We start from the raw sequence: 14,963 nt of genomic DNA, 5'->3' as shown, positions 1-14,963 counted from the left end.
CCTTCTTTGCAATGTTGACATCTTTTATTAGGAAAGAAAAGTGGTTTTCCATGGTCGGGTTACCTACATTGGCTGAAGCTGAATATATTAGAAAAGGGAAACAGATTAAGAAAAGGAAACTTGATCCTTCCATGTCCTCAAGTGTTTGAATTTTGAATTTATTTATTAACAACAACAACGTCAACAACAACTAAATCAAACACACTCTAATAGATGGAATGTATAATTCTAATAATAAATGAGTAAACATATAAAAATAATATTATCCGCAGATATTCTATTCGTTATTATCTCCAACAATTATATATAAAATGATCTATCTAACATGTATTTTATGAGCCTCAAATTGATTAATAGAGTAAATTACTAATTTTTTTTTATTTTTTTTAAATAAAATCGTTATATATATATTTTTTAATAAAAAATCGTTTATATTTTAAAAAGCCGCCACTAGCCTTATTATTATTTTATTTTTTATTTTTTATGAAAGCAATTATTATTATTCTATGGTTACATTTTTTTTATATATATATCTTTCAAAGTAGAGACTGTAGAATGTTCATGAATTATTATCATGTAAGTAAACTAGACTACAAACGAAATAAATAATTTGTTGAGCATTTAATTTAATGTAATCATCAACTTGGAGGGGTATAGAGAATATTATCCACTTATTATTGCATACACTATATTCTCACCAACATTTCTCACCTGCAAATCTCCTTTAACTAATTAATTAAATCAATCTGTTTATACAAGTAATTAAATTAGACTTATGTACGTATTTATCCAAAGATACCAACCATTCCAATCAAGAATAGTTTTTATATTAATATATGATACACTCCTCTTAGTCTATAAAAATAAAACTTTTTTTTTATTATTTTATTTAAACAAAAGTATAGGTAAACTTAATATAAGGTTCACATGTGAGGTATAAGTTTTTAATCATCAATTTTCTTTGATAGAATTTTTAGTCCGCGACATGCAAAATGAACTCACACGGGAGTTTTTCTTATTAAACCAGAATCCAACTCACACGTTGTATGAGACATAAAACGGCATGAGATAAGTGCATGTAAATAAACCACACGACATGTGGCTTAGCTCACACGTCGTATGGGACATAATTCCAAGAGCCATCATACGTACGAGAAGATTTGAGACAACCGAGACACCTCAACAAGCCAGGAACCAAACCAATTACTCACCACTTAAGTCTGGCACTTTATTTACACATGTGCAAAAGCAATACAATCTATGAATCCAAAATTTAAGGGAAAGTGGAGCAAATTAACGAGATATGAATGAACTCAAAGGTGAATGCAAGAATGAGAAGGAGATGAGAGTGAAAATAGGAGATGTGGCAATATGCACAACCACAACCATCTAAAAAATGATATAGGTAGGACTCAAACCCTTCATTTCAAAGCTCAACCAACAATCTAAAAAACACATACACAATGTCAAAATCTCTCTAGACTTTGATCCTTGTTCTTCTTAGTTTCTACCTCTAAATTTCACTTCACAAGCTTCTTTTAGCCTCAACTTGTTATATAGAAACTCGATTTTAAGTTCTTCACGTTCAATTATCAATCTCAAATCCAAAAGTTACCATTCTCATTGCTCAAATCTTATCGAAATCAATATCCATTTCTCTACATTCTACCCAACAAATTCATTTTGACATTTTAGACCCTTTACGACCCATTTTCTTCCTCAGTTTTTATACAAACTTGTTCTCAACGTCTTGAATTTGATTTTAGCCTTTCGTTTCGCCCCATTCAATGTCCAAAAACTCATTTTACAATTTATTCTTTACACCTAATTCATTTTACACATTCTATCCGGGTTTTATACGTTTCTGCCCAACAAATTTGCTTTCATATTTCAGACCTCTTATTGTTCCGTTTCTGTCCTCAATTTTTCCGCACACTTGTTCCTACTCTGAACCTCAATTTAGGCTTTCATTTAGCCTCATTTCATGTTTGGAAACCCGTTTTACAAAACCTTATTCGGAGCCAAATCATTTTCCACAATCTGTGCAGCTTTTACACGTTTTGTCCAGTGATTGCATTTTTACGTTTCCAGAACCTTCGAGTTTGTTTCGGACCCCAATTCTTACATATACATGTTCCCAACATTCTAGATTTCATTTTAGGCTTTCATTTCATGCCTAAAAACTCGTGTATGAGCCATCCAAAGTTAGACCCGATTTCTGATCCAATTCTGTCCGATTAACTCACTCATTCTATTCCCAACCTATTCAAATTAGAAGCCCATGGACGAATTTAGCCTCGCTCTTCATCGATCGCTTAAGGTTCTCGTGGCGTCCGTGGATCTGAAACTGACCACAACTCAAAGTCTCATTGAGATAGCTAATTATTGACTCCAAAAATTTATCATTTCAGTTACTAATTCCAATTCCATTACTTTTATTGTAACTATGTATTTGAAGATTTGTTTTTTATTTTGCAATTGTTTTAAGTAGTTTTTTCTGCTTTTTGTAAAAGCAGGGAATCCCTGCTTTTTGTAAAAGCAATTTTTTCCAACAGCAAACCACAAAGCATAACAACAACAACAAACAGTAGGTAAACCAAACGGATACTACATATTGAATGACTAACAACAAATTGGTGATACTATACATTCATAATCATTTATGAATTGATGGACTGATAACCTCTTTCCTCATTTATTAATATTAATTTAACTTATAAATATATAGATATATATATATATATAATTTTTAAAAAAGAAAAAGTACGAAAAAAAAAATGCATATGGTTTATCCAATTTGCAAATAGAGGTATGTGGTTTAAAAGTTTACAAACAAAGATCTGTGGTATGTTTTATTTACAAAACGAAGTATTACAATTACACAGTTAAGTTCTGATTACATCCAAAGACATTTTTATCTTAAAAAAAATTATTCTTACATATTAGAAAAAACACAACCCCCGAAAAAAACAACTTCCTAAATCGAAACAATAAATAATATGGTGGAATTTAACGTTTTTTTACTAATCCGACAGTTATGAACTAAATTGATATTTAAGTTCATTTTACACAGTTGTAATTTGATGTTGGGATTTGTGCTTTGTCAATATATAAATGTAATTGGAAAAAAAATTAAAAAATGCTCTTAATTGTAATCAATTACTTAAAAATTTAATTTTAAATACTTTGTTTTGTAAAAAAAGAACATACCACATACTTCTATTTGCCAACTTTTAAACCACAGACTTCTATTTGCAAATAAGGTAAACCACGAGTATTTTTTCGTACTTTGCCCTTTTAAAAATCCGTATTCTTACAAAACCGTCTTTTTCTTCTTCTCTTCAATTTTTGTAGAGCCAATTTTTTCATCAAATTCATCACTCGATTTTTATGTTGATTGAATTTTCTTCTCTTTCGGTTTCTGATTTTTTATTTGTCCTCCTCTTTCCTCCTTCCATCATTCTGTTTTCTTAAATTTTCTTCTTTTCAACAAGTTTATTTTAGTTGGATTTCATATATTTTTCAAATTTTTTAATCCATTTGAATTGCATATATTGTTTATTATCTTTTCTGATTTAGCAAAAACAAAAATTGTTATCTGTAGATCACTAAATCTACATGATTGCAAAAGAAATAACTCAGATCCGAATGTTAGTTTAAATGATGAAAATTGGATTATAAATGCTTCTTTGCAAATTTAGAGTTTCGAGAAATATACCTTTAATGACTTATTTGTGTTAATTGTATCTTTAATGGTTTGTTTGCTCTTTATAGTCTTTTTATTAGACATAGCCATTACTGTTATATAAGATTTTATTCCTTGTTTTTCTCTCGTTGTACTTACATTTTTCTTACACATTTTCATAAAAAGAAAAAAAAATACTATCTTTTTGTTTGGGTGTTGTTAAACCCAGCCCCAATTTCCCACCCCTAGCCCCGTGAAAGGACGAAATTACCCTTTCATGGGTTTTGGGGTGGAAAAATCTATTTTTTTGCTCTCTCGACACGCGAGCGTATGAGTATCACGCCTCACCGTGTGGTCGGGCGTGATAGCCCCACGCCTCACCATGTGGGCGGACGTGATATCTACACGCCTCACCGTGTGGTCGGACGTGCACGTCCGACCACACGGTGAGGCGTGGGGCTGTCACGCCCGGCCACACGGTGAGGCGTGATAGACACACGTCCGTGTGTCGAGAGAGCAAAAAAAATAGCTTTTGTATCCCGTAAATAGGCCGTTAAACCCGTAAATAGGCAGTTAAACCCGTAAATAGGTCGGTAAGCCCGTAACTACATAAATGTACTTAACATATAAAATTTAAAAACATAAAAATTAAAATAAACATTAATAAACATAAACATTTATAAACGTAAAAGAGTAAATTTACTACAACAAAAAGTGTTTAAATGTATGAATGTCTACAACAAAAAATCAGCTCGCCCGACGCCACGCATCCATAAACTGATCCATCTCCCTCTTAATGCGTGGAACATCCTCGTCAGATCGGTGGGTAGCCGATAGTTGGGTGACACGCCACAACCAGCTCACCCACTGCAAAAATAAATTAATAAATAAATAATAAAAAATAAACACATATAAACTAATACTAAATAATAACATTAAATAATAATAAACTTACAAATTCGCTGTTGGCGCGAGCATGCTGTAACGGTTCAGCCTGTGGTGCATGAAGGAGATGGGGATACGAATATCGCCTATACCAGTCCATATAAGCAGCATCACAGGCAGTGGGATCATATCCAACTGGTCGGCATCTACCCCGATCAATGGACCGAGCCCGTAGAAATCTCCGCCAAGTATCCTCAACTGTGACTAAGGAATGCGTGAGCTTATACGCTATAAATCTCCATGATCGTACTGCTTTATCAGGTCTAATACGCTCAGCTGGGATAGTCTGAGTATATCCGACCTGTCGCAGCGCTCGATCGGGCATATACGGCTCGACGATGTCTCTACACCGTATCCAACCTGCGTATGACACTCGAAGCCGATCATCATCGGGGACAGGACCATAAGGCAACCACGTCACCTAAACAAAAATAATAGTCAATAAAAAATAATAATATACTATAAATAATACTTACATTAATTCTAAAATTTTATAAAATACCTCTACCGCCGTCATACGGTCCAGTTGCCCGCGTATGGTATCTAGTCGGGTGGTCGTCTTGCCTGGTACCCCGACCTCCCATCTCAGTGCACGGGCATGGTCAGCTGGGATCAAGTGAGCTCCTCTATGCGATCAAGTGAGCTCCTCTATGCGGCCGGAACACCGGAAAATACTTGTATATCCATGCCTGCAGTAGGGTCAAACATCCGCAAATAACTGAACAGTCTCCTCTGCTCGCTATCCCCAGCTGTCGGTACAACATGGCTAGTGTAGCAGACCCCCATGATAGTCCAGCTGCCCCGCTGACACCGCCGTAAACCTCAACAAGATGGGCCAGTCTAATCCTATCTCCACTCTTGTCAACAAACAGAGTGGATCCAAAGCATAAGCCACATCCACGATGTGGCCCGAGTAACGTCATCCCTACCCTTAGTGAGAAGCCCCTGTACAGCCCCAACAAATACACCTCCACCACCCCATAAATGTCGGGTCGGCAACAGAAGCTCAGCCTGACTCACCCCAAACATCATCATGCACATGGCATGAAGCCCGTCAGTAGGGGGAGACTCGGACACCATCGGACCGTCGATCGGGATCCGAAGAATCTGCCACACATCATGCAGCTGGATAGTCATCTCCCCGAACGGCATGTGGAAGGAGTTCGTGTCGAGCTGCCACCGCTCCACGAACGCAGTCAATAGCGGAGTGTCGAGGTTCTTAAACATGGTCTGTGGAAGGTGAGACAAACCAGTCCTCTCGATCATCTCCCTCAGCTGTAAAATGACACATATACAATTTATATAATTACTGAATGTTTTTTATGTTTATAGTTAAAAATACAAATTACAATAAATGTTGACACTATATATTATTCTTACCTCGGGTGACGCACCAGAAAACCACTGACACAAATCTCGGCATGCTGATGATCTATTGTATCATGTCAGAAACGACCGAATCTCTCCTCCCAACATCCGTGAGGCAACATGTCCTAGAAAACTAGGAATCACGGAACCATCAACGGGGCCACCATCTACCGGTGCAGTAACTAGCCAGCTCTCGTCCTCACTACCTTTGGGACGTTTGCTTGTCCCTGAAAATTATAATAAATTATACTAAAATTATACTAATATACTAAAAATATAGTAATATACTAAAATATACTAAAATTGTAATAATATACTAATATATACTAAATTATACTAATATACTAAAATATACTAAAATTATAATAAATTATACTTAAATTATAATAAATTATACTAAAATTATACTAAATTACTAAAAAATACCTGTACTCGCAAAACGACCTCCTACGCGCTGGGTCGGCTGTCTCCCCAGGTCGGCTGCTCATCGCTCTCCTCAACCTCGCGATCATGTGTAACTGCAGACTGTCGCACTACCCGGGCTACCACATCCAGGGTGTCCTGAAAACAATCGCTATCAGGCTCTCTATCATCATAATCGGTTGCCCCCTCCGATCCATCAATATCGGGCTGCTGTACAATCGATCCCCTCCTCAACTGGTCCGTCGCAGCCCCTCTCCGTCTACGACCGGAAATATCAATATCACGTAATCTCGTATGTCGTGGTGTATCATCCTCGCCGTCCTTATCTAGACGACGAGCAGATGGCGGGATGGATTTCCCACCCTTAGTAGGCCGCTCCGTCTACATAAAAAATTACACTAAATTAAGAAAATTCTGCTAAAATACTACTAAATTAATAAAATTGTAAATATACTATAATTATAAAATTATAATAAATTATACTATAGTTTTAATCAATTTAATTATACTAAATTTATAAAATTACCCTAAATTAATAAAATTGTAAATCATTGTAAATATACTATAATTATAAAATTATAATAAATTATACTAAAGTTTTAATCAATTTATACTAAATTATACTAAATTTATAAAATTACCCTAAATTAATAAAATTGTAAAAATTATGCTAATACTATACTAAATTTATACTAAAATTAAACTAAAATTACTAAAATTTTAAATAATATATATTTTTATTAAAAAAAACAACATGGGCGTAAGGGTATCACGCCTGACCTGCGGTTCGGGCGTATGCGCATCACGCCCTACCGTTGGTGCGGGCGTATGAGCACCACGTCCTCCCAGCGGTTTGGGCGTATGCGTATCACGCCCTACCGTTGGTGCGGGCATATGGCTATCACGCCCGCACCATTGGCAGGGTGTGATATGCATACGCCCGAACCGCAGGTCGGACGTGATACTCATACGCCCGACATGCAATTCCGGCGAATTTTTAGAAACACCCACAGATTCATTACGAGCTCAAAATCAACGAAATAAAGCGGTGAATCTTACCACTTTATCTTCTCCTTTACGTCTTCTGTCGTCATCCATGATTCGGTTCACTGTGTTGTCCGGATTTGAGTAAAAATAGTTTAGGGTTCTTGAGAGGTTTTAGATTTTTTGAAATTTAGCGCAAAGGGTAGTTCGGTCAATTGTAAGGGTTAGAAGTATAAATTAGTGGCTAGGTTTAGTAACCCACTTTTGTTTTTCTTTGATTATCATTGATGTGATTATCTGAAATTGTGGAAAAGGGAATTCATAATAGTAAAATAGTACAGGCCCAATCAATTTTATTTTTATTAGTTTGTGGGGGTGAAACTTAAATGATATCCAAATCCACAATTTATATTATGGGGCTTTTCATTCAAATATATCCACACCAAACTAGAGGAAATTACCATAATCAAAAGCCCATATTTTCATTGACTGAACTATTTCCAAGTGTTATATACTCTTGAAATAAATTTATTTAAATGTCGCATTTATTAGTTTTCTAAAAAATATTTTTTTTTCTTTATGAGTGAATAACTGAATAATTGACGAAATAAAAATAAAGTTATAATATCGCATTTTCATACGCTTCGTGAAGTTAATCAGGCTGCTGATTGAATGACGAACTTCATAATATTATTTCCTTTGAGTCATCACGAGTGTGATATGCCTCCTATAGGACTCCAGGCTATTTTTCGTGAGGATCGGTTTGACCGACACTCACATAGAATAAGTCGTTAATTAGATTTTTTTATTTATTTTATTTAGGTTTTCACCCTCCTCCGATTATAAAAAAAATACAGAAAAAATATTTTAACAAATATAAATAAAAATTAAAATCTAATTTTGATATAATTTTTTTTGGATTAAAGAACAACTTCATTTTGATATAATTTTTTTTTTTAGTTTTTCTACATTTTTTTTGGGCTGATTTTTCTTCGTTGGTTCTGCATCTTTTGTGTGGAGCTTAATTGATTATATTTTAAAGGGATAAGGTACCAAAATAGATCTAAAGTTTTTTGGGAAGTACTAATTTAGGCTCATCGTTCCAAATAGCACCAATATAGGCTCAACATTTACGATATAATATCAATTTAGGCTTAACGTTTACAATATAGCATCAATTTGGGTCTCACGTACAAAATAGCACCAATATAGGTTTAACGTTTACAAAATAATAGGAATTTAAGCTTAACGTGTACAAAATATATCCAATTTAAGCTAAACGTCACAATTAAATTAACCGTATTATATTCTTTTCTTATTAACTTTATATGTTATCTTTTTATTTAGTTCTATTTTTTTATTTATTATAATATAATTAATTAGTATTCTTGTCCATTAAAACCTTACATTTTTTTTTTCATCAACCATTCCATGACTCCTAAATTTCATGACTCATGTAAAATAATACTGATACATGCCGGTGTTCGAAATATTATGGATATTCAATTACTTTTAGTTTGCATATATTACATAAACAATGAAATTTAGTAGTTATGGAATCATTGATGAAAAACAAATATAAGATCTTAATGGGCAAGAATACTAATTAATTGTATTATAATAAATAAGAATATAGAACTAAATAAAAAGATAGCATATAAAGTTAATAGGGGAAGAATATAATATGATTAATTTAATTATGACGTTTAGCTTAAATTGTATATATTTTGTAAACGTTAAGCTTAAATTCGTATTATTTTGTAAACGTTAAACCTATATTGGTGCTATTTTGTACGTGAGGCCTAAATTGATGCTATATTGTAAACGTTAAGCCTAAATTGATATTATATTGTAAACGTTAAGCCTATATTGGTGTTATTTTGAACGTTGAGCTTAAATTGGTACTTCTCCAAAAATTTTAGATCTATTTTGGTACATTATCCCTATTTTAAACAAGTTGAGTGACAATCCGAATATTTTAAGCAAGTTAAGAGATTATCGGAATCATTTTAAAATTTAAGGGGGTCAATTAAGTTATTTGTACAAGTTGAATGCGAAGGGATGTATTAAACCTAATTTTCAGTGATGAAAAAAGAAAACCCAAGTTGAAAAGTGACAAGCAGAAGATCTGTAGAGGAGTCTTGGCTTGCTACAAAAGAAAACCCTGTGAGAAATTCAGAGAAAATGTCCGGCATGGAAAGACTACAGAGAATGTTCGCTGGTGCCGGAGGTGGTTTGGGTCACCCACCTCCCGATTCTCCCACTCTTGATTCGTCTGAGCAAGTCTACATCTCCTCTCTCGCCCTCCTCAAAATGCTCAAACACGGTGCGATTTTAGTGTTTTGTTCAACTTTTAGTTTAATTTCTATGTGTTGCTTTTGGTATATGTTGATTGCGCTTATCTTATCTTATCTTTTGTATTTCTTTGGTAAATTTTTAATTATGTTTTGTTGGGGTTTGCTTGTTCTGGGATCTCGCCTTGTTTTTGTTTTCGAGCGTGCAATTAGATGTTGGGTTTTGATTGTAAGAACCAACTGTTCTATTCCTCGTCATAATCTTGTCTATGAGTTAGATTTTCTAGCCAGTTTTGGTTTTTCCTAGTGAATGGTTGATGATATACGAATCTGTTTCCATTCATCTGTCCTTTTGTTTTGGTTAGTCTTTTAGGGATCGATGTAATTCATGGGAAAAGTATAAAACTTCGATATGATGCTTGAGTGTGTCCAGATGACAAATTAACTGGAAATGATGTTTCCGGTATTGCTCTATGGTGATGTAATTAGTGGAATACATGTTCGCATTTGGTCTTTTGATTTCACTAATACTTTTACCTATTTGATGACTTTGAATGCCTTTTAATTTTGGATTTGGATGATGTGAAAAATAGGAAGAGCTGGGGTCCCCATGGAAGTAATGGGATTGATGCTCGGGGAATTTGTAGATGAATATACTGTTCGTGTTGTTGACGTCTTTGCAATGCCACAGAGTGGTACTGGTGTCAGTGTTGAAGCTGTCGATCATGTGTTTCAGACAAACATGCTTGATATGCTCAAACAGACCGGCAGGTACTTTCTTACAATTTTATTTTTAGTTATGGCTATTAGATTGTGGGTTTACTAGGACCGTTGGGCGGTATTTAGGTGCACCATGTTGACATTCAAAGATCTGAATGCAGTCATTTAATTGATCAAAGAGCAAATTTCTACACTTGCTTCAGGGAAGTTGTGGGGGTTTGCCTATGTTAGAATTGTTTTTAGTTTTAAAGGTCGGGGTTATGTGAGTTCTGGTTTCTATCTGCTAGTTGAAAGTTTCTATACCCTGAGATTAGGCCTTGCTAGTAATGGGCATGTGTTGATTGCAATCATAAATTTATATAGTCTTCATTACAGTTTTCACATGTTCTTCACTATGAGTTTTATCATGTACCAGAAGTTTTACACTCTTGTTGCTGATTGTCTAGCTGGAAGCAGAGTTAGGGAAGTGGAATTATGAAATCAGTTCTGGGGCATGATTTTTATAATTAAGTGAAATGCAATCCTTTTTATTGGTTTCATTCTGCAGGTTTTTAAGATTGACATGCTGTGCATGCCCTGCTATATGTAGAACTTTTACAGAGATTTTCAATTCAAAACGGTTGAAAGTTGAAACTGTTAGTAGAATGATAGGAGCGTGTTTTTAGAGAATAAGTCAATGTAACAAATGAATAGCATGCCTAGCGCTGCCGAAGGGCTGCTATAGCTGCTGGTAGGGTCAATCTGTCTCCTTGATTGTAGGCGTAAGAATGGTTGGGAAAGTTGGCAACCTTTATCCTTCCACTGGGATATAGTACTATTTCTTTTCACAATCTAAACTAATTTTTTTTAATGGTCTTCAGTAATTTAATACTCTCTAGTAATTGTCTTTATCAATTTGATTTAGATATTCTATGTAAGCTTCTATTTGCCATTTTGCAACTTCAAAGAAATTTCATGTCCAACATTTTATCAAGAGGAGGAATAGATTGAATATTTGTAACTTAGTATGTCATCAATCATGGAACATGCATTTCAAGTCTTTTGTTAAATGAAATATTTGTTACCTTTGTTGACTCTTTCTTGGCGCTTCCTTTTTGGGTAGCTTATTTTGTTTGTTTCCTATTTCAGGCCAGAAATGGTTGTAGGTTGGTATCATTCTCATCCGGGATTTGGTTGTTGGCTCTCTGGTGTTGATATAAACACACAACAGGTCTTTCCTTTTTCTATTTTTTTCTTTTTTCTTTCTTGTTATACGTCTTTCCTTTTTCTATTTTTTTCTTTTTTCTTTCTTGTTATACATTGAGGCTTTGTGTCTGATATCCATGCTTCTAGTTCAGTAATTGTGCCCTTTTCTCCCTGTTTTGGATTTCTTGTCTGTTGTTCAGCCACTTCTCTTGGCCTGGTACTTATCAGCCACGAGAGACTGAAATTTGGTAGGATGTATTAGGGAAAGAGGGTTTGAATAGCTCCTTGTTAGGGTTTGAATAGAACAACTAATTAAACTGACTTCACTGTTTAAAATCACAGCACATGAGTAAGAAGGCTAGAAGTTGTGGTTTAGGAAGAGGTGCCACCAGGTAGTTAGGGAAAGTTGTGTCTAACTCTGGCGATCCGAGCTGGTTGTGGGGTCATACAACATATGGTTTGTGGAATTCTGCAAAAACCTTGAATTTGATCACTCTAGTGAATGATCTTAATTGCAATAGAACATTTTACAACTGCTCTTTCTTACGTTGCTCTTTTTCTTGCTACTTACCTTCTGCCTTATGATGTTTGGTCTGCAGAGTTTTGAAGCTCTTAATCAGCGTGCTGTGGCAGTTGTGGTGGATCCAATACAAAGTGTTAAAGGGAAAGTGGTGATTGATGCTTTTCGATTGATTAACCCTCAAACAATGATGTTGGGCCAAGAACCACGACAGACAACTTCCAACCTCGGGCATCTTAACAAACCATCCATTCAGGTGAGTGCATAACACTGACATCTTTATGTGCTCTGCCTCTCTTATTAATTTAACATATCCATGGGTTGACAGACATTTGTCCATGACTTTGCAGGCATTAATCCATGGATTGAACAGACACTATTACTCGATAGCCATTAACTACAGAAAGAACGAGCTTGAGGAAAAAATGCTTCTTAACCTGCACAAGAAGAAATGGACAGATGGATTGACGCTTCAACGTTTCGATAGTCACTCTAAAACAAATGAGCAGACTGTTCAGGTGAGTGGTAGTGAAATAAACAGACTGATTATTGTTGTGCAATGAGTAATATGTTGTTAGAAGTAATGTGATGTTGGTTTGGAATGAGCAGGAGATGTTGAACTTAGCAGTGAAGTACAACAAGGCAGTGCAAGAGGAAGATGAGCTGTCACCGGAGAAATTAGCAATTGCTAATGTGGGGAGGCAAGATGCAAAGAAGCACCTTGAAGAACATGTTTCTAACTTGATGTCTTCCAACATAGTTCAAACTTTAGGTACCATGCTTGACACTGTTGTGTTTTAGCTCATCCTTCTCTTTGTGTACTCTCTTTTTAGTGCTTCACTGTTTAAGTAGAATTAATGATGTTGGATTTCATGTTGTATTTCTTTTTACACTCCTTTTATGCTAGTTATTGGACAATTTAATTGTTGAAAAATGGCAAAAATCTCTCATATGATCTGCCTTCACTTGGATGTTAATTAATTGCCTTTCTGTGATTAATTGCCAACAGTTCTTATTGATGTGTTACTTGATAAACCCAAACTTGTCTTAGTTGCCATTTTAAGGCAAAGTATATTTCTTTTGCCCATGGTGCTTGCTTCAACGGTAAACGTTGTTGTCGTGTGGCCGAGAGGCTACGGGTTCGAGTCTTAGGAGTGGTCTCTTGCCAAAAAATTGGCAGGGGAAGGTTTGCCCCAATGCACCCTTGTGGTGGGATCCCTCTCCGAAACCTTGTTTAGCGGGTATGCGTAGTGCACCGGGCCGCCCTTATGGTGCTTGCTTCAAGTCAGAGACTCTTCCTTGTCCAACGCATTTGACATGACTGGGATCTAATTTCCTTTTTCTCTCTTTTGGCATAATATTTTTAAGTGGCCAATCAAACCCCCTCTCTCAAACACGCTTACAACATTTCATTAATCGAGGGGTATGGAAGAAAAATGTCAATAATATTTAATATTTTCTTGTTTTAGATATACTTTTGCATATGTTATTGGGGTGAGAGAGGAGGTTAATTCCCTACTTAAAAATAGGATTGGGGTTGATTGGCTGTTTTGGAAGGATCAGAGTATATGAAGGGCTAAATGAAGCTTTATGCATTCCTTTTTTAATATTGGAGAGAGATGATATAAATTGGCAATTCTAAAATTATTTAAATTCTTTAATCAATACAAAAATTCAATTTCCAATTCAAAGTGATGTGTGCTAGCAACAGTAGATTTGACCATGAGAATAGCGATGGATTGTAGATTTGTTATTAGCTTTAGAATTTAGTTTTAAAGATCTTTAAAGATTGAGTTCTGATTCTTTTATTTTTTATACTTAACTTTAATTTTTAAACACATTAAGTTCCTTACTTGTGATTTCGTTAGCTAACTCGTCATTAAAGAGCTTAATGCGTGTAAAATTTAAAGATCAATGGCTAACTCAATAAAAAATTATAAAAATCGGAGCTGAATATAATTTTTGCATATAATAATAAAAAATAAGTATGTAATAAATATATTTAATTTATTATAAGTTAGTTAGCATATAGCGTAATGAGGAGATTAAGAGGATGTTTGTTTCAGCTTTTAGGATGAGCGTTTCAAATTGTAGGAAATATAGTGTTTGGAGCGTTTAGCAGTTTCTTTGAAAACTGCATCGTTTTGATGTTTTTCACGAAAAGCTCATTTTTGGAGATTTTCATGAATATCTGTTTGTAGTTATTTGTTATTGACAAAATATATTTATTCTTTAACAGTATTTCTATTTCTAGAACATAATTACTGAAAGAACAAGGTTTTGTTGCATTCAATAATCTTTTTTATTTAAATTATTTTAATTAATTTGTATAATAGATTTTTTATTTTATAATTTATTTGTTGATTAATTTAAAACATGTTTGGATCTCTCCCGTTTAATTACCTGGGCGTTCCTCTTTTTCAAAGGATCCCAAGAGCTACATACCTTGCGGCGACTGCGGATAGAATTAGTCTCTCTTTCTCGCGCTGGGCGGGGACGTCTCTCTCTATGGCCGGTAGGCTAACACTTGTTAATTCAGTTATCACTAGCTCTCTGATCCACATCTTTATGGTTTACAAATGTTCTGTGAGTTTGCTAAATAGACTCAATAGACACATGGGGAGTTTCATTTGGACGGGTTCAGTTTTGTCCAAAAAGCTTGTTATTGTTCCTTGGAAGGTTTGCTTAAAGTCCTTAAAGGAAGGAGGGTTGGGTATTAAACACCTCTCGACCCTTAACTTGGCTATGAGTGGTAAATTGGCGTGGGGATTTCTTTCCTCTAATTCTTTATGCTTTAATTTATTGAGGATGGGCTTTATAAACAGGGCTGGTTTGCCAA

General features: G+C 34.9%; 1 protein-coding gene across 1 annotated transcript; it reads left to right on the top strand.

Moving 5' to 3' along the window:
- The first annotated feature begins 9,493 nt into the window (after nucleotides 1-9,493).
- Nucleotides 9,494-13,076, top strand: LOC136201107 (26S proteasome non-ATPase regulatory subunit 14 homolog). Its single transcript, XM_065991686.1, has 6 exons — nucleotides 9,494-9,731; nucleotides 10,293-10,470; nucleotides 11,548-11,629; nucleotides 12,204-12,380; nucleotides 12,475-12,642; nucleotides 12,734-13,076. The coding sequence occupies exons 1-6, from the start codon at nucleotides 9,590-9,592 to the stop codon at nucleotides 12,923-12,925; spliced, it is 939 nt and encodes a 312-aa protein (XP_065847758.1). The 5' UTR covers nucleotides 9,494-9,589; the 3' UTR covers nucleotides 12,926-13,076.
- Nucleotides 13,077-14,963: the final 1,887 nt, after the last annotated feature.

Source organism: Euphorbia lathyris, chromosome 7, assembly GCF_963576675.1.
Source record: "Euphorbia lathyris chromosome 7, ddEupLath1.1, whole genome shotgun sequence".
In the NCBI taxonomy this organism is placed as follows: domain Eukaryota; kingdom Viridiplantae; phylum Streptophyta; class Magnoliopsida; order Malpighiales; family Euphorbiaceae; genus Euphorbia; species Euphorbia lathyris.
Note: the sequence above shows the minus strand (reverse complement) of the source record. Positions and strands in the feature narration are given on the sequence as shown.